A 26450-nucleotide genomic window follows, 5' to 3' on the forward strand; every position below is an offset into this window, starting at 1 on the left:
TTTCTTAGTTTGTTTTAGTCTAATAATTCTCATGAATTCTTTAGGAATTTGATGAGGTTCATTTTTTGTTTAGGATATGTTATTTCTTTTTGGCTTTCAATACAGATTTGTTGTTTCTGACCTTGCACGACAAATCTTCATTGCATGTTTGAGTGCATGTGCTTCTAGTTGCTGATTCGGGGATTTTAATCATTTTTTGGGTTGTGCCTATTCTCTCTAGATCAATTCAACTTATTGTTGCGTTTGATCACTGAAGAAGTTGTATCCATATTCAGCACCTTAGTTGCTTTGTACTTGTTTTTGTTTATCTTATCAATAAAATATTATCGTTCTTTTATAAAATAAAAAAATCGTATAATTTCATCAATTAAATGCCTCTTCCACCCTTTGATTAATTAAATTTTAGGGGGATTCAACTTCGAAATTCAATGCATTTTTCTTTTGGATGAGATCCAAGGGTGTCCACCGCCGACAACAGTGACTAATCTCTTTCGCCGCGGGAGCTCTCCCAAAGGAGGTAAACGGCTGGCCACGAAATGCGCTCCATTCCCATGGGCGGGGATCGAACCCCCAACCACATGGTTAAGGAATGAAGTGAGCTACCACCACACCACATCTCATGGTTTGAAATTCAATGCATTTTTGCGTTTTGGATATTTGAGCAACTCTGCTTTCTAACGGTTCACTTCAAAATTGGGCTCTCTCTCGTGTAAAACTTTCTTCATGTTCCATTATACTACTAACAGCAAACTGCCTTTTCCAAGTTTAAACATCCTGTACTTACTTGGGAATATCCATTGTCACTTTTTGTGAGGACATCATACCCAATGAGTTATAGCTTAAATGGCATGGAATGGGTGAGAAATGAGAATAAATCAAACAGTTCAAATCTTGTTGCACACAAAAAAAAAAAAAAACCGAAATTGCGGACACTAGAATGCTTTATCCTAAAACCCAACATCAAATATCTCTCCTTCATTCACTCACTATAAGAAATCAACATGAGTGTCTCATTTAAACCCTACAAAGGAAGTAGAACATGGCTGCCCTCTACTAATAAATAACATGGTTAATACACGCGTGCATTAGGAAAATTACCACACACCACATTCTCCAAACCCATCTTTTTCTAGCGCATCTCTTCAATAACCAGCATTTTGCTCTGGTGCCATGTCAAGAGTTTTGTGATTCACTCAGAGTCAACAGACTATATTTGGCACAACCACATTTTCAACACAAAAGTTAATGGGAATAATAATACAATTACAACCTACGAACACAGTTCTAGGAAACAAAAGAATATATAACCCAACAAAGGGGTTTTATCAAGCACTAACTTCAGGATTTGGGGTGTACCAGCCGTGGTGGATTTCTACAGCCTTCTTTCTTCTGGCCAGTCGAGACTTTCTGCGTGCTCCAGTATTCCTGTGCAAGGTTCCCACTTTCACTGCTTTGTCAATGATGGAGTATGCCTCTCCAATGAGCTTCTCAATTGAAAGCACCTCTTCAGGCGTAGCATCTGGTTTCTTCTTGAGCACATCTAAAGCTTCCAAAACCTAGAAAAAGGTAGCCAAGAGACAACAATCGGCAGCCCAAAATTGATGAATATGAATTTCTGCAATGCTAATGCATTTCTTTCCTAGCAGGTAAAAACTTTAAAGTAGTCTTTCAACTTTTCGTTTCTCCACTTATTTTCAAAGTGGAAATACAATGAATTGAATTGGCAAGTATGACTAAAGTACGAGGACATAAAAAGGTTCCTATTCAGTTGCACTTTTAAGAGAAATGGATAACCATGTATTCAGATGCATGCCCTTTCTAACATTAATAAATACAAATTCTGTACAGCTGAGCATGCAAACACATGAGAGCCAAAAGAAAATAGAATATAAAAAACAGAAGGAAAACAACACACAAACACACACACAAACAGAAGGAAAACAACACACACACACACACATGAGAGCCAAAAGAAAATAGAATATAAAAAACAGAAGGAAAACAACACACACACACACAGAGATCATCTTTAGAACCTGTTTGAATCAAACAGGCATCACGCCACTGGATAAGCTATACACGTTCATGACTACTAACACAATCTATGAACAATTTTTTATATCATCCTTACAGCAAATAAACACACAGGTAACATTTTTATCACCCTGACAACTTCTCCTTAATTAATGTCCAATTTTCTCTGAAATTACTTTTATTTTTCTTTTCCAAAGATGATGCTCCAAATAATACGCAAAATGATCTCTCAGCACAACTTCATTCCTATATATATATATATTGACCCCTAAGGATAGAGATCAAGACAAAGGTATTACCTCGACTTCCATTACACGTAATTCCAATCCAACACTTTGTCTTTGGTAAAATTGCCTTTCGAATCACTTAGAAAGATATTGTCAAAGAAAAATATATAGATTAGGAAGTAAAAGCATATTGTTAATATACCAGTATAATCCATGAACTATCCTCTTCTCCATAGAAATTCTCTTAACTAATACCAGTATAATTTAATCAACCAAGTAAAGAGGCCAATGTGGAAATTGGTCATTAACCTTGATTAGACACCGATATGGTCGCTCTTTGCAAATGAGAAACCAAGGCATCAAACATGGTGACAAGTCAAGAGCTGTACACTGGGGCATGGCATGGCTGTAGAAGCTATACTTAAGAATACTACTGTGCTAAAACATATGCATACCCGCACACATAGACACACAAATAAATGTTTGGCCTAAGTCATGTATCAGGGGATATTAAAGTATTGAAAAGTGCATAGGTTATTCCCATTTATTAACTCATGCAGGATAGCCATTCTGTAGGAGAAAGGAGTGTGCTAAGATCTTTGAGTGAACCGTAATTTTCTTTCTCCAATATAAATAGATTCAATTGTATTACTGACAACAAAATACAGCTTGCTTTAGAGATATCACTAATATGCTTGAAACCCAGCAAAAGCTCATAGAACTTAACAGACATGGCCGAGATTTAAAAACTCCATAACTCCAAGAAAACATAAAAATAGCAGAAATACAGAATATGCTTTATGTTGTTGTAGCAAGTAAATCTCCAACTGACTTCAGAAAGCATCTCCGAACATTAAAGGTTCAATGTGGCATTGGAATTTAGGCATGCACAAGCACCAGCGCAGTGCGCTCATATGTAATACAAAGTAAGTCAACTAAATATACAATGAGGCTTTTCTTTAATTCTATTTACATTTATACACCAAGCAGTGGATAAATTACTATGTGACCTGAAAATACACAACACATTGATTAAGAAAGCAGTCTCCTGTAAACACCAAACTCTTAACACTGAATAAGTAAAACGGCAGTAATTATATGAATTCATCACACTCATAACTCATAGTAACTAGTCATAGCATTGTCACATATTCATCGGAAATAATCAGAATGAACTTAAATTTGCAGACAATGTAAGCCAAAAGAAGCAAAACCCATCAGTTACGAAAAGAAAAATACCTTCTTCATCCGGGTTTTGATTTCAGATTTCCGGGATTTGTGGTAAATGCGCCTTTTCTCAGCCTGCCGAGCTCTCTTTTCAGCAGAATCAGGCTTTTTCGTTGTGGCAACCTCACAGACTACAGAACGACGAGTTGGCCTCTGAACTGGGCTCAATGAAAAATACCCTGAAAACAAAAGAAAAAGAAACTACATATAAAAAATTCTCTTTTGAAATAATATTATGCTCTGTCTGGTTTCTCATAAATGGGTGATATGATACACAAAAACCAAAACTTTAGACCAGAAATGGCAAAATTTTCCACCCCATTGTGCTTAATTGTTCATGTTTTGTGGTGTGAGTGTCGAAGAAGAAGACAGATAAAGAGGAATGCAATAATTGCAAGAAAGCGAGAGTTTTGATTACCTCTGGAGAAGAAATTGTGAGAAAGGCTAGCGGAGAAACTGAGAGAAGTGAAGTGGGTTGAGGTGGAATGAGTTGCAGAAGAAGTAGAAGGGCCATTGAGGGAAAGGTTGCTGAGTTTGGAAGGAAGGGCCAAGCACGAAGATAGGCAATGAACAGCAGCTGCCATCTCTATCTCTCTCTGTCTCTCTCTTTCTCTCCCTCAAAAATTGTAATACAGAGTGTTTCTTCCTCTGAATTTTATCCACTGGATTTTAAATTCCCCTTCTCTCCCTGCTGGTGGAATTACTCTTCTCTCCCTGATGGCCAAATAATATATTATTGTATTGGTTTTTTTGTTATTCATATTGTTAATAGAAAATATTTTTGCAAATTGAAATTCAAAAGGGATGGATTTTTAGTTGTTATAAGAATTTTTTATCTCTGCACCTGAGATCATGTGTTCGATTCACCCTCCGAACATACCCATAGGTAAAAACATTTACTCGAAACATCGAATTGTTTTAATTGGACAAGTACAATCTTCTTTAATTCCTTTTGGAAACCCGAGATCATGCGTTCAATTCACCCTCCGAACTTACCTATAGGGAAAAACATTTACTTAAAGAAACATCAAATTGTTTTAATTGGACGAGTACAGTCTTCTTTAATTCCTTTTGGGATTAAATGTTTAATGGATGCTGTACTGAGTGATCAAATCTTTGATGAATGGTGAGGTAAAGGAATAAGCTTCTAACCCTTTTTGTTTTTTGGGTTTTTCATCTACGGAGAAGAAGAATTCGATTAGGAAGAAATATACCAGTCGATTGAGCGCTAATGGGTCTCATATTTTCTGTATAAAAGGGAAAAAGAATTGGTCAACGAATCCATATTCCTCCCTACCTTTAACTGGGAAATTTGTACTCTGAGAAACTCTACAACTTTCTTTGAACTGGCAAATATAGAATTCCACAATTCCACATTCCTCTCTAGCTTTACGTGTTTCAGTTCTGAACAGGTAATAATTCTTCTTTAAATTCACAGCTTAACATTCAGGAGAATTCACAGCTTAACATGTATCCGCAGTTAGTTTAAACAAACTTTTGTATGCAACATGTGTTAACAGTAAATTCATAGGCTGCACACAGTTGCTGATGCCTGGCGGCGTCTAGAATCTGTCATCTGTCACCACTGTAGGCTGAGCTTCAAGCCTTTTAGCAAGGTAGGGGCCCTTTCTAACAGCATCATACAACTGCCCACAAAAAGGAAGGGACAACAGAAGATGCACAACATGAGCCTCATTTTCAATTAATTGGTTGTTTGAGAAAAGAAAAGAAAAAAGTGAAGAAGACCTAATTTTTCTGTTGATCATAGATTTTTTTTTTTTTTTTCTGTTCTATTCTATTATTTCTCTTCAATGGTTAGCAACTCTCACCCAATAAGTCACACAGAAACATGTGAAGGTAACTGAGTACTACCGACTACGATTTTATGGTCAAACAAAATTTTCATGAAGTTGTTTAGGTCTCTGACAATTTGAATAAAATTCCCTGATGTGCTCAGGGATCCCCCAAAACCTCCTCCCCCACTCTTTGAAAAGAGTGAAGAAGGTTCTGTATTGCAGAAATAGAACTAACCTTTTCAGCAAGCCCAGCAAGAGCTGGATCGCTGCTAACTTTACTTGACATGATAAAAGCCTTCTGGATTGCCTTGCAGCAATTATATCTGGCTTCCATACCTGAACAATATTTTTCATTGACATGAAATAGGTAAGGTTTGGAACCTAAAATAATAAATGAGAGCAGTTCTTTAGTCCAAGTGCAAAAGAAAACCAGAAGCCAAATGAAACCATATTAAGGTAAGGGTCTGCCAAATGTGCCATCACCTAGATTAAGCACTGAAAAGTAACGTATTATGCAGTTATAATATTTCAGGGGAAGGTTGGAAAGGAGTCCCTTTACATTGACACCGGAAAGAATCTCTGTTATTAATTGCTAGAAAAATAGAAGCCAATTTCATGTAGTATTGCAAGGTAATAAATTGAACGAATATATAAAGAAAATGAAAGAGACCTAGTTTTGTGGTTTCAGTAGTTGCATCAGTCACTATATTTATTATCTCTTGCTTCGAGCAAATTTCCATGAGGCACCATGGGCGAGCCACCAACCCGGTCAGCATTCTATAACCCTGAAAATGCATTTAAAAACCACCACAAATACCAAAATAAATTATATTTCAAATATAAGCAACATATTAATTTGTATATCATCTTATTTTATATTTTCGTTCTTTCTACATCGCCACATGAAGCATCATCAAAACTTTCAATTTCAAATTTACATTGCTCATCGTTCTTTTCCACATAATTATGCTTTGGTTACCGACGAACCTTTCCAAAGGTGACCCAAATATAAAAAGTAATGTGTTCCAAAGAGTCATTAGTACTTACAACAACAAACACCACAACACGATGAAAGATTCAGTCTATCTAAATATCATATTTCCATTTCCATATGAAAAAATATAACAGAATTAAGGGGCACTGCCACATAGCACAATCTAAAAACAAGACCTATGTAAAGCTCAGGAGAAAACAGCGAGAAAACTATCATGTTAAATTGAGCTCCAGACGTTCAATTACTTTCATGTTCATAAAAGTATACAACTGTCACACCACTAAAAATATCCACAATTCGTGATTTTAGAAGTCTCACCGCCAAACGAGTTTCTGAATCCTGTTTGAGAACAGATAGGAAAATACCCTGCCAATTGCATCAACAACTGAGTAAAACTTCCCCACATTTCAAGACTTTAATGAAGAATGACAAGGACGCTTTATAAAAAAAATGTGAATCCATATGAAAGTTATGAACTCCAATTGATTTGATAAATAAAATTGTTGGATTCATGCAAAGGAATGAAAATGACCAGCACCCAAGGGCAAAAAATTTAGAGGTTTATGAAACAATGTTTAGGAGGTAAAAAAATAAGGGAGGAAAAAACTGCTCACAGATGGTGTCAACTTTGAGCTCTTAGATGCAGTTTCATAAATCAAGCGCCTGAGGCTTTCTTCTGCATCACTAGTCAGTATCATGCTGTTTTCAGATCGAGTTTCTCCAGAGATGTTTCCAAGGGCATGTAAGGCAGCCTGCCCTTGCCATAAAAGAACGATTAAAGTATAATAGAGAATGTAAAGTACAACAGATACTATCTTTCTAATCATCACCGAATACTTGGACACATCACAGAAACAGTTCAGTCAATTATTAGGAAACATCACATATCCCATGTGTATAAGCCAATTCATCATTTTATTGGCAAACCCAATATGTCAGTGGATGCAATCAAAAAATAAACTTGATGTGGGATCCGTAAGATTTAAGATAGTTGTCAGATGAAGTACCACTAAAACATTGTAAGATTTAAGATAGTTGACTGAGGAGAACCTTTCCTAACTCAATCTATTGGCAAAATAAAACATGATAAGGAACATATAAATAAGGGGATTAAAAACATAAAGTGAAAGGACTAGATTCACTCACCAGTTGTTTACCACGTCCTTGCCTATCAAAGGCAGCATAAATAACATGTCTTGCAGCTGGTGGTGAGCTTGAAAGTAGAAATTGCGCCCCTTGAATTGCTAAGATCATTCCAAAACAACAGCTATAAATATTGACTTCTTAATGAGGATAGGTAGAAATGTTTCACGTTATGTAATCCAATTCCCAAGCCTAAAACAGCTGCGGGCATACTTACATGACCCTATTTGACCCAGTGCTTCAAGAGCAGATTCACACTCATCTGCATCTTGAGTTTCTGATGAACTAAGTATCCTATCTATGGCTGATACTACAGTTTTTACACCTGCAAAATCAAGATTAGTACCGAAATCAATTAAGGACCACATTTTACAATCTTAGAAAAAGCAATTATATATTTTTCAGAAGTAACAAATCTCAAAATGTACCCTTTAAAATCATTTTTATCCAACCCAGAATGTTATACCCTGAAAAACTAGTGTTCTCTTTCCAACCTAATAGGGACAATGGGGGTCAACTGCTACTAGCAATTTAGAGGCAGCTTTGGGTCGTTTGGATAAAATTCAAACAAACAAGCTGGCCAAAACATAAAAAAGAAATTAAGGGTGCCCACTAATGAAGACTTTTTTCTTCCTTCTCCCTAGGTCAGAAAATGGGATGGCACATGCCTCAACGGTGCAGCCCTAAAAGTAGGCACAATGTCCGTCTTGGAAGAACTGGTACACAAGCTACCAATGAGCCACCACAAATAATGAAGGCACTGGACTGCAGGGCATCTTATATTCAGGATGAAAGGAAAAACAAAAGTCCTATGATATTTTGAAGAGGAACTCAATTCTCTGGAATGATGCAAGTAGAAATTATTCATATTATAAATTTCACAAGCATCTGGAACAGCAGAAGTTGAATGCAAGCCTTACTAAGTTCATCAGCAAACATGTAATTCCCCTTGGACAGAAGTCTTCCACCGATCATCATTGCTCTTGATCTTAAAACTGATTCCATTGATTTATTGCTACAAAACTCATAAGAGGATATCATGTTGTGTGTCTACAAGAGCTCCTAAACAGTTAAAGGATGCACCATGAAACTGATACTAAGAAAATATTCTCTCAACTAAGCACCTGATTATAGAACTAAGCAGTTGCAGAAGGGTGCTTGTTGACAAAAACTCTCTACCATGCTCGACCTCGGACAACTTTATCAATTGAGCACATATAACAAGAACATTTCAATATAAGGTATTTAATCAAGGAAAAGAGATTATTAAAGGAAAACAATACCAGAAAATTTGGGAATTCTCTATTGACTCTAAAAGAAAAGATGAGAGAACTTCAGATAGATATCTTTCAATTGGAAATAATCACATGCAAATCAAGGGCAACTACACTTCAACAATTTGTCCTAAACATTAGTCCTTGAACAAAGCTGTGGAGCTTCTCTTTTTCATCTCCATATATTTAATGTATTTCAGTTATTCCGGATATCAGAATGCTGAGTTTAAATACAGAGCTTGTAGTAAGCCACAATCATTATATAGCATGAAATGGAGCATCACAGAAGCTAAGATGAAGAGTTAGAGCTTTCAAAACAGGCAGTTTTGTAGAAAGAGAGAGAGAGAGAATGGGTAATCAACGGCCAACCTCATACATAATCTCCAAAACGCTCATGGTTGCAAGGGTATCATTTGTGTTGTTGATTTCTGCCTCAAAAAGTCTGAGCAGATTTGACCTGTGAATTGCTGATGCCACATAACTGGAGATAGAGAATAGCTTCACCATCAAAGCCAAAACCCGGACCCGTCCCTGCAAACATTAATTATTAACATTTAACTTTTTAAAAGCAAGCAGAAAAAATAAGCAAAGAGAATACCATAAAATAAATTAAAATAAGAGAGTACATGACTAATATCAAAAATCATGGAATTATTTTTTTGGAAAAAGATTGTTGAAGTTTGTACAGAGATCATAAATGCACAACTTTTAATTTAAGTGACTGTGTATCAACAGTACATCCACATATACTGATAAAAAAATTATCCCAACTTGTTACAACGACTTTGGTGACATATCTCTGCTGCATACGTCAACAACAAAATTTAGGGCAAATATCACTATAAAGTTGTTAAACAGGAAAAGAACAGAAGCCAGCGTAGCTGATAACTACTTTTATTTTACAGTTCTTCCACTAAAAGTAGGGCTAAATTTTCATAAAAGATTAACTATATGACTATTAATAGCAAAATTTCCAACCACCCTACCAGTGGTGAACACTGGGCTGCTAAAGCTCCAAGATGGGTAGCTTCATTGGTATTAGCTGGGAAAACAACATCCTACATAATGACAGCAAGAAATTTGATACGTTATGATGGTGCAGGTATTCATCAAAACAACATTTAAGTAGATTAAACTCAGAGAGTAAATGCTAAAACCGTACCATGCCTGCTGGAGAACTAGCCATCTTCCCTATTGCATCCGTTGAAAGAGTTGCAACTTTTTCATTGCTACATACCAGAAAGAGACACATTGTCATGAGTTTATTCAAAGATAAAGGCAAAGAAATAAATAAAAAGTAGAAACAGTTTGCCCTAAAAAAGATGATAATTACCAAATCATAAAACCACCAAGTATCAAACATAAACTTAATATTTAGACCTTACCCATTAATGAGGCAATCAAGCAAAAGAGGATATATATTGTGCTCAACTATAAGACGTACTGCAGAAACAGCACCTTCATTCAAATTCTCCAGAAGATAGGTAACCTGAAGACAGTTGTTAAATTAATTAATTATATTGTCTGGTACTTAGATAAGTTTCAACTCCCCGAAAATTTCAATAAAATGGCACAAGGAACAAGTGGACAGCAAGTATATAATATGCCAAAGAAAACAACAATATTCTCTAATTAGGAACAATAGCATTCAACAATCTCAAAATAAAGCAGAGACTATATAAGAAATTTTTATAAATACCGTTTTACACGCTAAAGATTTGACTTCGTGAGACTCTGCTGTCAGGCCAACTTGTATGAAAGGCTGAAGGGAGAGCAAAGAGAAATTTAAGAATCTAGATCCCAGAAGCCATATAATACGCAAAAACAAACACAAAACAAAAAAAGCTTCTTTATTTCTGAAGATTAATCGACTTTAGAAATAAAAAGAGTAGAACAAAAGGCATGTATGGTTTAATTTCTTTTATTGCATTGAACCAGAGCAACATGTTCATCAACAGAGCATCCCCTATAAGCATTCTTATACATCATAATAAGCTGATGCAAGAGCAGACAAAGCTTTGAAATTTCATTAAAGGAGTAGTTGAATCCTAATCAAATTAATGACAATCCCTCTTTCATTTCTCACAAGAACGTGAATCAATAGTGACAGGAAATCAGTTAGCTACAGAAATGAAGCCATACCATATAGTGGGGTATGAGAGAGGCACCATATTTTGTCTGGAATACCCTTTCCAAAGCAGCAATCAATGTACTTTCTAGACCAGATACATCGGCTTTGGTTTGTAAAGCACTGCCATAGAGAAAGATAATCAACTCAGAAAGAGCTATAAGTTTCATGAACAATTTCGGTGACAGCTTCCATCATACAACAGTTACAGACTTACGCACACACACGCACACACACAAAACAAAACAAAACAATAAATGCACACTTGTTCATGTACCCAGAAACAAAACCTGAAAATGAAAATGCAACAAGATTGAAATCCAAAGAAATAGAGCGCAAAAACTTGGAGAATAAGGGTTACTTAAGAATGACAGGAAGAGGGAAGCGATCCAGAAATTCCTTAGCTGAAGCGTCGTTCTGAAGACCTGCAAACACAATGATATTCAGTTCAAAAGGTTGACAAAAATTGCAATACAAAGCGATTGTAAATGGTTACCACTAACCAGGGTAATTTGCGAAATCTGAAGCAGCTTGTAGTAGCTGAGTTGGGTCGTCCACCGAGAACTCCTCCATAGCTTAAAGCACAAGCAGTCGCAGTGAAGCACTCTCTGTGTGTCTCTGAGAAAGAGAGAAAGAAAGGAGAAAGAGAGGCACCGACCGTGGCAAGCAATGGACTTCATGGAACCTGAAATTTACACGTGTTCTACCGACTACGGATTGGGCCAAATTCATAGCCTTTGGGCCCAAATGTATTCATCTAATAATGGAGTGTTGGGCTCACGTTTTTAAGTTTTTTTTTTCTTTCTGCTAGAGCATGTTTATGCCTTTTTCAATATCATTAGCACAACAAGTACTTAAACGTGTCTTTTACACAACAGACATAGTAAATGTGTGTACATTTAAAATTTATTTGAATTTGTTTGTGCCCATTTTAATTTGGGCATGAGCTTTGTGTTCTTGTCACTTCAATATCAGTTAGAACAATTATTATAGTTTAAAAGCATGATTAATTGCGCTTTCCATAAGGCACGAAAGACTTTTTGTGCATTTAGGTTTTATATACTTTTAAAAATGATAATTTATTCAATTTATCAACTCCTCATTTTAGGAGAAAAAAAAACATCTTCTTCATTGAAAGACATTCCTCATCTGCTCTTGTACGGAGTCACCACTTTGGCTAGCACTTTACCCCTTACGGCCCGATCCGATGTGAGTGGGGATTAGTCTGGATTGTGGTTAAGGCTTAAATGTGCCATCCATAGTTGGGGCCCATCCAGGACCACCTCGTGGTTCAGACAAAAAAAAAAAAAGACATTCCTCCTCCACCGTGGCATTGAAAGGTTTTATATATTTTTGCCTTCCTCATCTGTACTTCTCCCCCACCCATTGCTTTCCCCAAGACCATAACTCTATCTCTAGAAACTTAAAATGAGCCTTATTTATTCTCCTCCTTCGATTTTTCACTGATCCCTACCTTCTCCTATCTTCCCAATCCTTCCCACCATCCTCCCCAACCACAGCATCCAAACTGTGAAAAGCACTTGCAGCAACTAAATAACACGACCAAGAATAAGAAAATTTAGAGAGAACAATTAGACGGAGACCGATTTTGAGAATCCCATGAACAATTGTAAATTGAAAGAGGTGAAATATCTAAAATTTGAATCATTCTCTCTCTCTCTCTTGGGTGCTGCTATAAATTCTTATGGATTTTCGAATACTTTCTTTGTGAAATGAATGAAAATGAAAAGTTTGTGTTTTGTAGGACAAGCCTAACAAGTTTGGAGTTGTCCATTGTTCCAATTGTAAGACAAAGCAAATTTGCTTTGACTTTATTGAAAGATGTTGACTGTTTTAATTTGACTGAGCAAATTGTGTATCTGCATCATTTTCATTTATACCCAATTTTAAAATCTAATTGAGCTTATTGTGTTTGCATTACTTGAGAGAGAGAGAGAGAGAGAGAGAGAGAGAGAGAGAGAGAGAGAGAGAGATTGGAGGCTGTGGAGAAAGAGAATGAGGAAGTGACTGTGATGGAGGAAGAGAGAGAAAGGTGAAGTGTCGTTGATTTGGCTGGTGGAGGGATGCAAGAGATGGCAATGGTGTGTAGGTGGTGGAGAGAGTGGCGCGTTGGTTTTTGGCAACCCTAATATTTTCTTTTTAAAGTAAATGCATTGGGAACAAATGAATGGTTTGTATGCATGTACAAAAGTCAAATCAAAAGCATCGGTCAATGTTGTCAAATATATGCCATATCCATGCCCAAAAGTGTTGAGTTTAAGACATGAAAAAGTAAAATCGTGCCCTATAAACAATGGAAACTCCTATATAGGAAACTGACTATTTTAAAGTGGATGTATTGTGGCCATCAATAGAAAGCACGAATAATTGTGGATTTTGCATTAAAGAGCACAAATAATAATTGTGCTCAAAACCAGATACTCTAGTAGTGTAATTTATCAACAAATTTCATTTTCATACGTATACATCCTGCAATTTTATATCTAAATCCTCCCTCAATCTGTTAACCAAAAGTGCACCTTATACCCAAAAGAAAATAACACACAGTGAGTAAATTGTTGGGTTTTAAAATGAATCACCTCGTAAGAACACCAAGTCTCCTTCCAAAGTGCCAACTTCGCGTGGGGTTTGAATTTACAAACTTTCCATGTTATCCTATAATGCACGAGGGCAAATACCCTTATCTTTTATTGGGCTGGATTCGTCGTAATCATGACTATGAATCACACATAGGCAATGAAAAGACTCAAGGCAATGTCATTTGTAATGACTATAAAGGTCTTCTCCAATAGTTTGAACTCAAATTGTCATCCCTAGGGCTTCCTAACATTCCATATAGCTCCCCAAACACTTACCCTATTCTAGGATATAACTTGACCACTTGAGCTGAACTTGTTGATACATCACAATCAAGTCACGATGGAAAGGAATCTTCCTGTGATTTTTCCCCATCCCAAAACCCTAAGGCGTAGATCAACATAATCTCAATTATTTTGTACAATAAATCATACGCACGCGAGAAACCTGGATATATATGAACTAACACCACATTTCTCATTCATAAATTCCAAACCCCAGCTTTTGGTGTTTGGCTGTTTCTTGTTTGGTTGTTTTCCATTTGGCTTCAAACCCATACTTCCCCATCAGAAAAATTCATTACAAGAAAGTCTGAAAACTCAAACCAAACAGGGCACCCCGCGTGCTATGCCTATTTCCATGAACAAAACCCCAAATGGTCCCACGTACCCCCAGGCACCCTATTTCCAAATATGTCGCGGTACTCATTGCCTAGCCAAACATACACAACATCAAAACCCCAATTTCAACCTTAATGTACCAAAACTGCTGACCACATCCACCTTCATCATCACCGTTCATCATGGCCCTCCCCCAATGCCTGCCCTCCACCTGGCAGGAGATCAACTTCTGGCATGATTGCATTTGATACACTCAATATTTTTTGTTACATGTTTTTGTTTTTTCAAGCCTCTGAGTCTCTGAGGTTTCTGCTGCTGCACCTCTCTGCATTTTCTTCCACAACTTAAATAATGGCTCTAAGAAAACGAAACCCAAACCCAAATTTAGCCCCCATTGTCATGACAGCAATTCTGCAAAGCAGCTACCATACCCCCATTTAATATCTCTATTTTTTTTCTTTCTTTTATTTTCATGCAGAAAAAATAAATGAAAATGAAAAAGGATGTTTGGCAGCCGTCCTTACAGTGAGGAAAAATTAAATATGCTGGGTTGCATAATGTGTTTGGCTAGGGTTTTAGATGGTCCCTGACCTAAGCTATAAAGCTAAAAAGAACACAAATGTAACAGAGAGTACTAAATGTGTCCATTCTTCTAGAGCACCAACCAGTGTCCTCAAGTTCCCCTCAACCCTAGAGATAGAGGGTATGTTCCACTCGTGAAAGGTAGCTATCTATGTTCACCAAAATTCAACCAACCATTAATGAATTGTAAGGTTTGTGACAGCTCAGCCATATCCTGCAGAACCGATTGCTACACATAACAATAACATATAATATAACACATGGCAATTGGTTTATGTTCTTGATGTATGGTTGTGTTAACTGATGATCTTGTCGGTAAGGTGTTGAATACCAGGTTCTCCATATTATTTTTAAGCTTAAGATCTGCAATCTACACAAAAATGTATCATTTAGATAGTGTTTTTTCGAGTTCATTTCATATTTAGAGAGTTTGATTTCTCTTTATGTGTCGTAAAAACCGACAATAACTCAAAGCGTCTAAAGTTAGAAAGACAGACACAACATGTCAATGTAAGTTAGAAAGACAGACAGAACATGTTATATGTCAATGTAATGACACAACATGTTATATGTCAATGTAATGATGGGAGTCACTCACGTGTGCATGGACGACTATAGCCCGTAATCCCTTATTCAGTACACGTTTACTTTGTCATCTACCAATTTGGCTAATGCAACGGAAAGCACTAAAAATCTGTACATCTGCTGTATATTAAATGGGGGCAAACCCGATGTGCAGAAACCAAATCCCAATCCACCGAGGTCCACATTGATCAGAAACATCAAACAGTATATAAATAATATGTCTAAAGTCGCTTTAAAGCATCAGAAAAAGCATATTGCATAACACCATTTAAAGCAAAGCAAACAACATTATTAGTATCAGAAAAAGCCACTGATATGATGATGATGATGATGATGATGCAGGTGCACCTGCAGGTGCATCAGATCATCAGACCACCAGCCGGTCACAACACTACTACCCCAATCAATTTACCATAAAAACAAATATATACCACCACTACCCTGCATTTCCCACAGTAAATAAGCAACTTACTAATTTTACCTTCCAATTAAGTTAAAAAAACATCATCACGGTACACCACAGAGTCATAGAGTCGTCAGCATAATCATACACAGTAAATAAAACAAATAGAAACTACTTGAAAACGTGCACTGAAATACCCAAACTGCCCCCTATTACTGATTGCTTTCACCGGTCATTTTCCACGAAGTCTAAACGACCCTCAAATTCAAAGGCATTCAGTCTTGTAGTACGTCCACATGCAATCCAGCTCCGTGGGGCCCACGGTCCTGGGCTCCTCCTGGTGAGGAGGTGGAGGCGGCCAGTTGCCGGCGGAGCTTAAGCCACCCAAGTCGATCGTGGAGCCGCCGCCACCGCCGGAACTGCCGACGTGGACAGGCTGATGACCCGACATTGGGGAGAAGAAAAAGGGCAGCTGGAGATTCTCCTGCAGAGACCTGAGGCTCGGGAAAGCCGAGACGCCGCCGAAGCTTGGCGGCGGCGGAGGCTGGGCGTGAGCCAAGTCGTAGCACGAGGAGGAGAGGTTGAAGCCACTGTTGGGGTTGGTGGAGAAACAGGACACGTGCTCCTTCGGGATTGGACTGTCGTAAGAGCAGCTGTCACGGTCGGTTAGGCCGGCGGTGTTCATATTTTGATATGGGGAAGAGTCGAGGAGCGGCGGGAGGGAGACGGAGGAGGGCGAGCTGGGTTCTGGATAGAGACTGATACTGCTGGTGGAGCCGTTGCTCATTCGGGTCTTCTTGGAGCCGGGTCCGTTTGTCGTCGACCCGCTGCTCTTCTGAAAAACCCGGGAAATGACCCACTCGTCCTGCACGTGTTCGAATCAATGCCAAACAGAGAACATTGTGAAACAAGTCAGCTTTTTAACGCAAATTATTAGTAATGCCAGTAGCAGATTAGCAGAAGATTTTATGTAGGATTTGATAAATAGGCAACAGAAGATGTACTTGATTTAATTTGTAATGTGGCAGACAAATAATGCATGCATTAATTCGAAATGTAGGTCTCAGAAGAAGCATTATCATAACCAAAGTGCAATGTGTTTCAGAGTATAAAGGAGAGGACGCATTTCTGTTATGCATGTGTTTGATGCTATGAAGGTACCATAGAAGAGATTAAATCTAACGGCCATTAGTAGATATTTCGTTATGAGATATAGTGTACCGACAACCTTCATCAACTACTTTACCTAACCCTAACTACAAATTATATTAATTAAAGATCTAAATCTTACATGTGGAAATGCACGTTGAGAGTAGCATGAGATCACTAAAGTTCCAAACTTTTTTAAAGAAAAACAGTAGATTAATCTATGTGCATGAGAGAGAGAGAGAGAGAGAGAGAGAGAGAGAGAGAGAGAGAGAGAGAGAGAGAGGACCTTGGAGCTCCTGGAGAGATAGTGGTAGGCGAATTTGCCTTCAAGGCGGTACTCATGCATGACCCAGTTGCTTTTCTCACCCTTTGGAGCTCTGCCACGGTAGAAAACCAGGGTCTTCTTCATCCCAACAAGAGCACAAGTCTTAGAGCTGTAAATCTCTCTGTCTTTCCCAGTAGCTTTCCAGTACCCAGCTTCGGTAGCTCTGTTGGTTCTGAGCCCAGTTGGGTATTTCCGGTCGCGGAGGCTGAAAAAGTACCACTCTTTCTCCCCCATCTTTGCCTTATCTGCAAAAATTAATCAAAACCCAACATTCAGAAACCAATTAAGTAATTAATTGAAGTTACAGGAAGTATTGTAATGAACATGAGAATTATTTACCTGGGAGCTCCCATGGCTCACACTTGTTGAGGTCGACTTCAGCAATGGCTCGGCCAGTGAAGCTGCTGTCAAGGACCTTCTTGAGGAGATAGTAGGTGATGAGTTCCTCATCAGTTGGGTGGAAGCGAAATCCTGGTGGCAAATGGGTGTCACTGCCGTGATCAAAATGACCATTGAAGCTCATGATGTCCATGGAAACAAAACAAGCAAGAAGCTAGCTTGAAGTGAAAGAAGAAAGACCAAAGAACTGTTCTAGAGAAAACCCAGAAGAGAATTTCAGGTCCAACTGTTAAAGAGAGTGGCTGTTGAGGAATATTGATGTCGGTTTAAGAAAGAGTGAAGTGGGAGGGGGAAGAGTTTGTTTGTTTTGTAGATGCAAGGGTTGGGTTTGGGTTTGGGTTGAGAAATTGAGAAGGGGGGAGGAGGAAGAGTGTGAGATGGGCTTTTCATAGGGAGTTGATGAATCTGAGTGGCAGAGGGAAAAGGCGATATAATAAGGTAAGGTATGATATGGCTGGAAAAATCTCTGTGTTTGCTCTGCTCTGTCCTCTTCTGTTCTCTCTCTGATCACTCTCTGCCATGGCCCTTATCATATCCATTACCTCTCTCTCTCTTCTCTCTCTCTTTCTATCTCTCTCTATAGGGAGAGAGAAAGAGAGATATTGTGAGAGAGATTGAGAGAGAGAAAGTGATGTATGTGTCTGAGGGAGTGGGCTCTGCTGCTGCTAGGGTACTCTGTTTTGAGTATGCGTGCGTGCGTGAGAAAGTGTGCAGGTATTCCTCTGTCAGTGAAGAAAATGAAACGGAGGGAACAGAAAGTAGTTTTATGAGAGGGCCCTTTTGAGTTTTGAGAGAGAGAAACAAACAAGCGCAAAACTTCCATTTTTTTTCAATCTTTTCTTTTTTCAATCTTTTATTTTCACCATGTATCGATAAAGCTGTTGCATATCTCCCCTGTCAGCACAGTACATATAATAAATAATCCCATAGATACAGAGGTCATGGTAATTAAATACACACACCATCTATCTCTGTTAATTATTATATTATTTATCTACTCTTTTCTCTGCCAAATTTGAAGATCATAATCTCCAAGCATACGAAAAAAAACTACAGCATGCAAGGCTTCTGGCATTTCTGCAAACCCATTATCTGTATTCGCATTCACTTTTTTCTTCCTTTAATCTTTTGAAGTTTAGGTAAAGAACTGGAGCTTTGGAAGTAAGAGAGAGAGAGAGAGATTGGATTTTGGTACACACTGACTTTTAAAACTGTTTGAGAGTCACCTTTACTGGTTGACACACATCACAATTTCATGCTAATTCAAGTACAACCACCGTTTGGCCCATAAGACAAAAATATTACACTCGGGAAGGGAAGTAGCTAAAAACCAAGGCTTGTAGATATATTAGATTTTTACCCTCTCAAAAAAGCTAGTAATTTCAACCCAAAAAAAGCTTACCACTTTATTATTACCCTTATAATTAATTTGATCATCACTGCACCAATCGTACTCAATTTCTGATACCAAGCTGATGGCAAAATTTTGCTGTCTGCAGCTGAAGCAGGATTCTATAACAATCGTTATTTTTAATTTTTTGTGATAGTAAAAGATAGGTTAAATTCGAGTGGGGTTACCGCTGTGGTTGTGTTTCTCCTGCTTGGTACTCAGGATTGAAACTCCAGAATTTCTTCTCTCCAAATGTAACCTCCAAAAATATAAAGATTAGGTTAAAAATCTCAAAAGGGTTGCAATGTAATCACACAAAGCTCTTGAGAGAGTCCTGACCTCATCTTTTATGCCATATTTACGATGAACGCTTTACAGTGTTAGGAAAAACAAATCTTACTGGAAGTGGAAATTGGACATTTTTTCCTATCAGAAAAGGGGGAAGGGGAAGAAAAGAAAGGTAAAAACTGGAAGGAAAAAAAAAAAAAAAGTGAAAAGGAGCAGGAGTGGTTGGTGAAGTTGATTTATTGATTTTACACCTAAAAAATAAATAAAAAAATGGGGTGGTTCAAAATTCAACAGACGAAATGATTAAATTAAGTATGCAATGGATCGACTCAGCAATCCCATCCATCCATCCATCCATTCCATCCATCACAATCAGAGATTTCAAAAAGAGAAGAGGGGTGGTGGTGGGGGGCGAGGTGGGAGAGAAGAGATTGATGCAATGGGATTTTGACACATCATGCTCGGATTTTGAGAAACAACCCCACCCTACACAGGCTTTACATCAAATCATCTCTTCAATCTGCATGCTTGGGTCTCTCAATTCACACGCACACATTTTTTTATTTATTTTTTGACATTGGAGAACGGACAATATTTCAATTTGCAGCTGCTTAGATTTGCTTCCATTTTGCATTTTTTTCTAGTTGTCAAGGCGCTTCATAACAGTAGGGTTAACAGAAAAAGGTGAAAAATATCCCCCACGATCTTCTCCTTCTTTTGGCATCCTCTGTGACTTTTTTGCTTTATGGCTTGGGATTCACGGCTTCTCTTCTGTTGCTCTTTCTTTCTTCTCCCCCCATTCGAAATGTCAAATGGACGGCCAAGCAGCAGATTGGCTCAGACGTTTTCTTCGGCCATTGTGACTATTACATCATGTTTGGGATTTGGGAACAAGTGAAATTTTTTATGGAAATTGACAAATTAGTGTATAATTTAATGCCACACGTTTCTTGAATTATGTTATGAACACCAATTGTGTCACCCTCACATTTATTTACTTTGTATCAACTTTTGCAGCTTTTGATAAGGGGCCGTAAACAAGCATGTCATGTCCTGAATGTTTGCTCTAATTCTTCGATCACATTTTTCCTCCTTTGGCTTGTGGGAATGTCTTACCAAGTTCTTGCTTGGTGGTTCTTTTAGGTATTAAATATGATGAAGGTAAATTAGGTTATATGATTTACGCATATATTGTTGATGGATATAACTCTATTATATGGTATAAGGTAGTTGTATTTTATTAGATATAGTATATGGATATAGGGTTTGATAAGGTACTATGACTTGTAGGTACAATATATACTCATTAGGTATATTACTTGTGAATTATTCTACGTTAAGCAAATTCCTATCGTAAACTAATTTCAAACATGCTTTATAACAACCTCGGTGGAGGAAGTCTCGCCAACGCCAAACCACCATCTTGGAAAAACAACATGTCGGTTCTTTGAACAATGATTCGGTGTGACTCGATTTTGGTTAGACAAAATTAGGGAGACGGGAGAATAGTGGAAGCATTGGAAAGTGAAAATATGATTTAGGGTTTCTCACCCTAATTCTCTCTCTCTCTCTCATTAATTTTATTGGAGCATGAAACTCTTATATATATTGATTGTACAATTACAGCACAAGAAGGCTTGCCAATACAGTGGTGAGGTGTTTCTCTTAAATTATGCATTAGTTGTGAACTGAGCCGGCTGATTCGGTTCGATTTATAGTTTGAAATGCTCAACCCTACATATTAGGTAATGTTCAACAGATACAAAGCTTTTGGTATATTCTATATTGTATGCAAGATGATATGGAATTGTCTCAATCTTAATAATTAATAATTTCGGCTTTACATGTTCAAATTCACATGAACCTTTCTCAAGAAAAACCATCCTAAGAAAAGAAACCCTAGCCGTGACCCCTTTTGGGGTTCGGCCGCCTTCCTCTCTTCCCTTCCCCAATCTTGTCCTTCCCTCCCTTGCCCCTTTTATTTTGTGGTGTAGAAGCAGTTGTCGTGAAACGATGTCATCGTTGTGATAGTTGCCAGCGTTTGCCCTATATATACAAGGATTTAGCTCCAATTGTTAGCCTTCAACATGAGTTTGGAGCTACAATGATTGGAATAAGTTTGGTTGTGTTGGGTTAGGGTTTAGCCAGAATAGCGTTATAGCTCTCTTGAGGTCACTTGGGAGTAGGGACGAGCACAATTTTGGGTCAACTCGACTAAACTGCCCAACTTGATCATAGTGGGTTGGGTTGCCTTAAAAATGAGCGGGTCTTGGGTTCAAAAAATCATGAACTGTTATGTATGGATTAGGTTACAGGTTGGAACCAAAATTTAAAAATATGCTTAATTTTGAGTTAACCTGACCGAACTGCCCAACTCGATCACAAAACGTTTGAGTTGGGTTGGGTTAGCCTAATAATGAATAGGTCTTGGGTTCGAGAAATCATAAATCGCTATATATCGGGTTGGATTACGAATCGGGACTAAAATTGACCCAACCCAACCCATGCCCACCCCTACCCAGGAGGATGTGGAGAACTCTTTAGGAGTTTATTATCGTTTGTTAGTTTGATTTCTTTTTAGTTTTCGGCTTTCAATATGGACCTGGCATTTCGACTGTTGCGTGTTGGATTTGTATTGTACGTTTGAGCATGCGTGCTTTTGGTTGCTGAATCAAAATTTTTAAACAATTTGTGGGTTGTGCGTGATTCTCTCCATATCAATTCAACTTGTTGTTGCGTTTGGCCATCGGAGAAAATTTATTCATATTTGACACCATAAAGACTTTGTACTTGGTTTTGTTCTTCTTATTAATAAAATATTATCGCTCTTTATAATAATAAAAAATTGATCTTCGCATTTCTTTTTGAATATGTCCCTGATATTTGTTTTTTAGATTCATTTTCAACTTCATTAAGAGGTCGATTCATGCAAAAGACAATCTTAGGCCCATTTGGTTCACGGAACGGATTTGAAGCATGTCATTTCCCAAGGGATGGGAAATGGAAAAATCTTTTCTCACGTTTGATAAAGTCTGGAAAGTAACCGGGATATTTCACTTTGTTTCCTTTCCCATGTTTGTTTTGAGTAGGAATGGAAAACAAAGTTTATATAATTTTTCAATTATATAAATATTAAATCAAATAAAAAAAGAATGCATTTAATGATACATTGTAATTCTAAATTATTCACGGGGACAAAATGGTCATGAAAAATGTGCATTGAATGTTGACTTATTTTCCCAAACTTTCCCACGAGGAGGGAAAACAAAACTAAAGTTGAGAAGAGAGCTTCACTTTCCCCCATATTTTCCCATGTGCTAGACAATCATTTCCCATGCCCGAATTTAACAAACATGGGAAAGTAATTAATTTCTCATCCCCAAGCCTCCTTTCCCATGAACCAAACGAGATCTTAAGGTAATCAAATTTAATTCTCTATCATCTAATGACATTAAAAAAAAACATAAATTAGTCCAATATCAGCTCTTAAAAATGTGGAAGATACCAAATATCAAATATTAAAGTACAGGTGTATTTTGGGAACAAAAATACCTGTAAAAGATTAAACAGCAGCAAAATATGAGTTGTAATATTATGATGATGTGGATATTGCTATTCAATCAAATGGATGAAATCAATTTCACACCATTGTTAAATAATAGTTTAATCTTTTCGTGTGATTAAAATTCAGTTGCCAAAAGTCTTGGGATTAGGTTGTATATATTCCCTTCCAATTTAAAGGAAAAAAGAGAGAAAAAAAATGAAGGATAATAATGTCCATCCACGAACTATAGAAGAATTTATTTTTATATTTTGGATATAACACTCTTATGTTTTTCACATGAACACACCGAAAAGACCAAAACACCCCAACAAAAAAAAAGAAAAAAGAAAAAGAAAAAGGACATAGTTACAGAACCCCCGTTTGAATCCAACCACAACCAAAGACTTATATTTTGGGATTTGGTTTGGGAGCTTCAAAAAAAAAAGAGAAAATGATTTAGCCTCGTCTTGTAGTGGGGTTGGCATAAAAAACAAAGGAGCGTGGATCGAGAGCGATCACGTTTGAGCCTTGCGGATCGCGCGTGACGACAACGTGAAATCACCCCGCCGCCCTCCGCCAACGGCGCTTAGCGCTTTTAAATTTCTTCGCTCCATTTGGGTCTGTGGGTCCCGCTCGCCGGCCCCAGCAGCACTAGTGGTACTGTGGTGCGCACTGTACGCAACCATTTTCCCCCGAACCCCACCTCGCCCCGAAATGCCCTGATTACAATAATCGCGTGTGTCAGTCGTCTCGTCTCAATAATGCCACCCTATATTTCCTACGCCTCTGATTGCGACACGTCAACATCAGCTTGTGGGTCCACCGTACGTGTCCTCCCGTGGGGTTGGGTTCTTTCGTGGATTCCATTATTTATCATTGCTGATGGGTGTATTGTGTCTTCGGCCGCCTGATTTAAATGATATTGGTTTTGGGGACATGTCCAAAATTTAATTTTGTACCTTGCAAGTTGCAACACCGCACAGTTGCTTGCTTGTACAAACTTCTCAGGCTTAGGCATATCGTTAACAAAAATAAATTCATCAAGCATTAAAATTGTAAAATCATGTATTCTGATTGTCTTCTATCTAATTGTAGGAAATATTTATGCCAGGGTACCCCACAAATGGCTTTAACAACGAATGCGCAACACCACCTCAAGTAACAACCGTACTAGTGGTGAATTCATGAATTTTTCTTCTGTGCGGGATATTCGGTTGTCGGTGACTTCTATCTCGATCTCAGTTTCTTTGTTTTACGGATGCAATTGCATTCACGGATCACTATACGCATATAGGAAAGAAATTTCATTTTTTTATATGTTTTCCATAGTGAATGGTTTTTGGTTTCTGTATTTTGCATTTTGTTGACTACAAACAATAAGATAAGTTTCAACTAACGCTCTATGAAATGGGAGATTCTTCTGGACCCAAAAAAGAAAAAAAAAAAGGTAAAAACTTGGGATGAAAAGCCCCAAAGGGGAAGGGGAATTTAAACAAAATTTTGCATATCTTTTTAGATGGATTGTGACTCACATCAGTAGTCTTTTACAGAGTCCTTTTCGTTTTCCTTGAGTCCAAACAGGACTTTAAATGAAAAAAAAGCATCAGGATTTCCAATGAGAGTGGTATATCTATATGCAGGCGGTTTGAGGCACTTTTAAGGTTTGGGTTGAAAATCATTCCAATCTCTCTATGATTCTTAGCAAGAAAGTGATTGAAAATGCATGCATGATGCATTATTCCATCAATCTATCCTGCCCGCAAGTAATTCTACTTTGGGTCGCTTTCTATTGCAGGAAAAATACCATTTTGTCACATGAGGTTCCAAAATTGTCGTAACCCTAGTGGTGCTCGTGATCTTGCTTGCTCATATCATACACCAATATTTACTCTAATATTTTAAAATTCCCTTGGGAAACAAAGACTCACACCAAAATTATTAATATTTTGCAACTTTCATTTTTATGTACAGGCTTTCACCGTCCAAGTTATTTATTTTGATATTTTCGGGCCTGCGTAGCCACATGTGATTTCTGTTTGTAATTGAACTATTTCCGTTATATAAAAAAAAAAACACTTCCATTTTTATCTTAGGCCGGTGCATATTTATCATGATGATTGACTTTTATTCATGAAAATTTGGTTCACTAAGTACTTATGGAAAGTGCAAAATTTTCAGCCAAATTCCTTGGAAACTGATTAAACAACTTTTTATTTTTTTGTTGGTAATTGACTGATTAAAACTTGACGTTGCATGCATGAATAAGATCAAAATATCAAATCAATTTTCAATCAATCCGGTTGTCCTCAAAACTAAAAAAGCGTAGCATTTGTCAACGCCTAGAGGTTAACACGAGTGAAATCTTGATGCGTAAAAAAGAGGTATGATGGACGGTTCAGATGACACCAGCACTAAACAGGTGTGATGCTTTGTGGGGCCATTGAAATATATGAAGATAGGGTTGAATGCTACATGGAGGTGATGTTTGATTTTAAATCGATTTGATATGGCATTGTGTTTTGATTTGATCCACTTGATTGGAGGCCATCATGAGATTCAAGACTGTTTGTTTTTGTTTTTGGGATCACATGACGTGTCCTTCGTTTTTATTTATTCATGTAAATTTAAATTTAAATCAGCATCAAGGGAGTTTCGGGGCTGGTATTGTTATTCCATTATGGCCCAGTGAATGCAGGCTTGGGTTTAATATCCAGCGTATTGACCTCTGGGCTTATAAATTTGGATCCCCTCATTCATTGAAGAAGCAAAAGTGTTTCTTTTTATGACACCGGGGGAAAAAACCCCAAACAAAACCTACACAACACGAACTAAACGGGGCCTAGAGACCCCAATCATATCATCAACCAAAGCCGCTTCAGCCCAAAGAGGAACTGAGTCAAACCAACACACGCCTAAGAAGAAGCAAAAATTTCATTCTCTCATTTATGGCACGTTTAATTAGCATGAATGAGGGAAAATTATAAATTGAGGAACTTAGACATGGTAATTAGGAAATTAGAATCGGATCAACTATTTTCTAGTTGATTACATTCCTGATTGTAAGGGTATTTGATTACGAATATTAGCATGTAATCCACATAATTTTTTATTCATTTTCTGTAAGGAAATTGTGTTTGAGGAATTCGATGGATGAATAGTTCATACCTAGGCGGAAGAGTGGTTTTCACCTTTAGATAGAAGGTTTCGATACATTGGGTCTATTGAGAATTTTTTGGTGTTATCGAAAACCACGACATGATGTTGCCAATCCACTTATATCATAACACGTATAAATGCGCCCATGAAATATTAACAATGTCGTCGGTCAATGTTATGCCATGTAAATTAGTAACATGGCATAACGGTGTGATTGTGATGGCCGTTGAACAATCCATGCGGACCTCCGTAACTCTAGGATGCCCTTAGTTAAGCGGGTTGCTTTGCGCAATCACACTCTTCTTTAGGCTCTTGTATCAGGCTAGAATGGAGCATCGTTTGTCCCATGAAGGGGTTGACTTGACCGGAGAGGCTAAAATGAGGAGGTTGAGTGAGGAGCTTATTTGAGGAGGTGAAATCTCACCATCAACAACAAAAAACAAAGTACATTGGGGGGGGGGTGGTGCATTGGGGGGTCCACACCCCTTTTGATGGTGAGATGGGCCTCCTCAAATAAGCTCCTCACTCAACCTCCTCATTATAGAAGCTCCCCTTGACTTGATGCCTTCGTGGGTTTTCTCTGTCCTT

The 26450-nt window shown here is 37.7% G+C and overlaps 3 protein-coding genes across 3 annotated transcripts; all 3 read right to left on the reverse strand.

Annotated features, from left to right (window-relative positions):
* Positions 1-1109: 1109 nt before the first annotated feature.
* On the reverse strand, positions 1110-4141 carry PRPS20 (chloroplast 30S ribosomal protein S20). Its single transcript, XM_021966023.2, has 3 exons — positions 3907-4141; positions 3501-3667; positions 1110-1556 (listed from the first exon to the last, which is right to left on the reverse strand). Exons 1-3 carry the CDS (start codon positions 4070-4072, stop codon positions 1326-1328), a joined length of 564 nt encoding a protein of 187 aa, XP_021821715.1. The 5' UTR covers positions 4073-4141; the 3' UTR covers positions 1110-1325.
* A 701-nt stretch (positions 4142-4842) lies between these two features.
* LOC110763262 (ARM repeat superfamily protein) lies at positions 4843-11481 on the reverse strand. Its single transcript, XM_021966011.2, has 17 exons — positions 11327-11481; positions 11185-11248; positions 10838-10946; positions 10395-10457; positions 10081-10184; positions 9858-9924; positions 9682-9753; positions 9065-9226; positions 8546-8619; positions 8342-8436; positions 7639-7746; positions 7425-7522; positions 6893-7030; positions 6597-6644; positions 5955-6069; positions 5520-5620; positions 4843-5134 (listed from the first exon to the last, which is right to left on the reverse strand). The coding sequence occupies exons 1-17, from the start codon at positions 11394-11396 to the stop codon at positions 5051-5053; spliced, it is 1572 nt and encodes a 523-aa protein (XP_021821703.1). The 5' UTR covers positions 11397-11481; the 3' UTR covers positions 4843-5050.
* A 4187-nt stretch (positions 11482-15668) lies between these two features.
* LOC110763263 (protein CUP-SHAPED COTYLEDON 2-like) lies at positions 15669-18267 on the reverse strand. The gene is made up of 3 exons (XM_021966012.2): positions 17425-18267; positions 17047-17330; positions 15669-16476 (listed from the first exon to the last, which is right to left on the reverse strand). The coding sequence occupies exons 1-3, from the start codon at positions 17615-17617 to the stop codon at positions 15877-15879; spliced, it is 1077 nt and encodes a 358-aa protein (XP_021821704.1). The 5' UTR covers positions 17618-18267; the 3' UTR covers positions 15669-15876.
* Positions 18268-26450: the final 8183 nt, after the last annotated feature.

This window comes from Prunus avium, chromosome 4 (genome assembly GCF_965620075.1).
Source record: "Prunus avium chromosome 4, drPruAviu1.hap1.1, whole genome shotgun sequence".
In the NCBI taxonomy this organism is placed as follows: domain Eukaryota; kingdom Viridiplantae; phylum Streptophyta; class Magnoliopsida; order Rosales; family Rosaceae; genus Prunus; species Prunus avium.

Coding starts and splice junctions, on each gene's coding strand:
- PRPS20 (XM_021966023.2), bottom strand. CDS start 4,072: ATGGCAGCTGCTGTTCATTGCCTATCTTCGTGCTTGGCCCTTCCTTCC. Junction 3,668..3,906: donor TCACAATTTCTTCTCCAGAG/GTAATCAAAACT, acceptor TTTTGTTTTCAG/GGTATTTTTCATTGAGCCCA. Junction 1,557..3,500: donor TCAAAACCCGGATGAAGAAG/GTATTTTTCTTT, acceptor ACCTTTTTCTAG/GTTTTGGAAGCTTTAGATGT.
- LOC110763262 (XM_021966011.2), bottom strand. CDS start 11,396: ATGGAGGAGTTCTCGGTGGACGACCCAACTCAGCTACTACAAGCTGCT. Junction 10,185..10,394: donor AATCTTTAGCGTGTAAAACG/GTATTTATAAAA, acceptor AACTGTCTTCAG/GTTACCTATCTTCTGGAGAA. Junction 8,437..8,545: donor CTGCTTAGTTCTATAATCAG/GTGCTTAGTTGA, acceptor TGAGTTTTGTAG/CAATAAATCAATGGAATCAG.
- LOC110763263 (XM_021966012.2), bottom strand. CDS start 17,617: ATGGACATCATGAGCTTCAATGGTCATTTTGATCACGGCAGTGACACC. Junction 17,331..17,424: donor TGAGCCATGGGAGCTCCCAG/GTAAATAATTCT, acceptor TAATTTTTGCAG/ATAAGGCAAAGATGGGGGAG. Junction 16,477..17,046: donor ATCTCTCCAGGAGCTCCAAG/GTCCTCTCTCTC, acceptor GAACACGTGCAG/GACGAGTGGGTCATTTCCCG.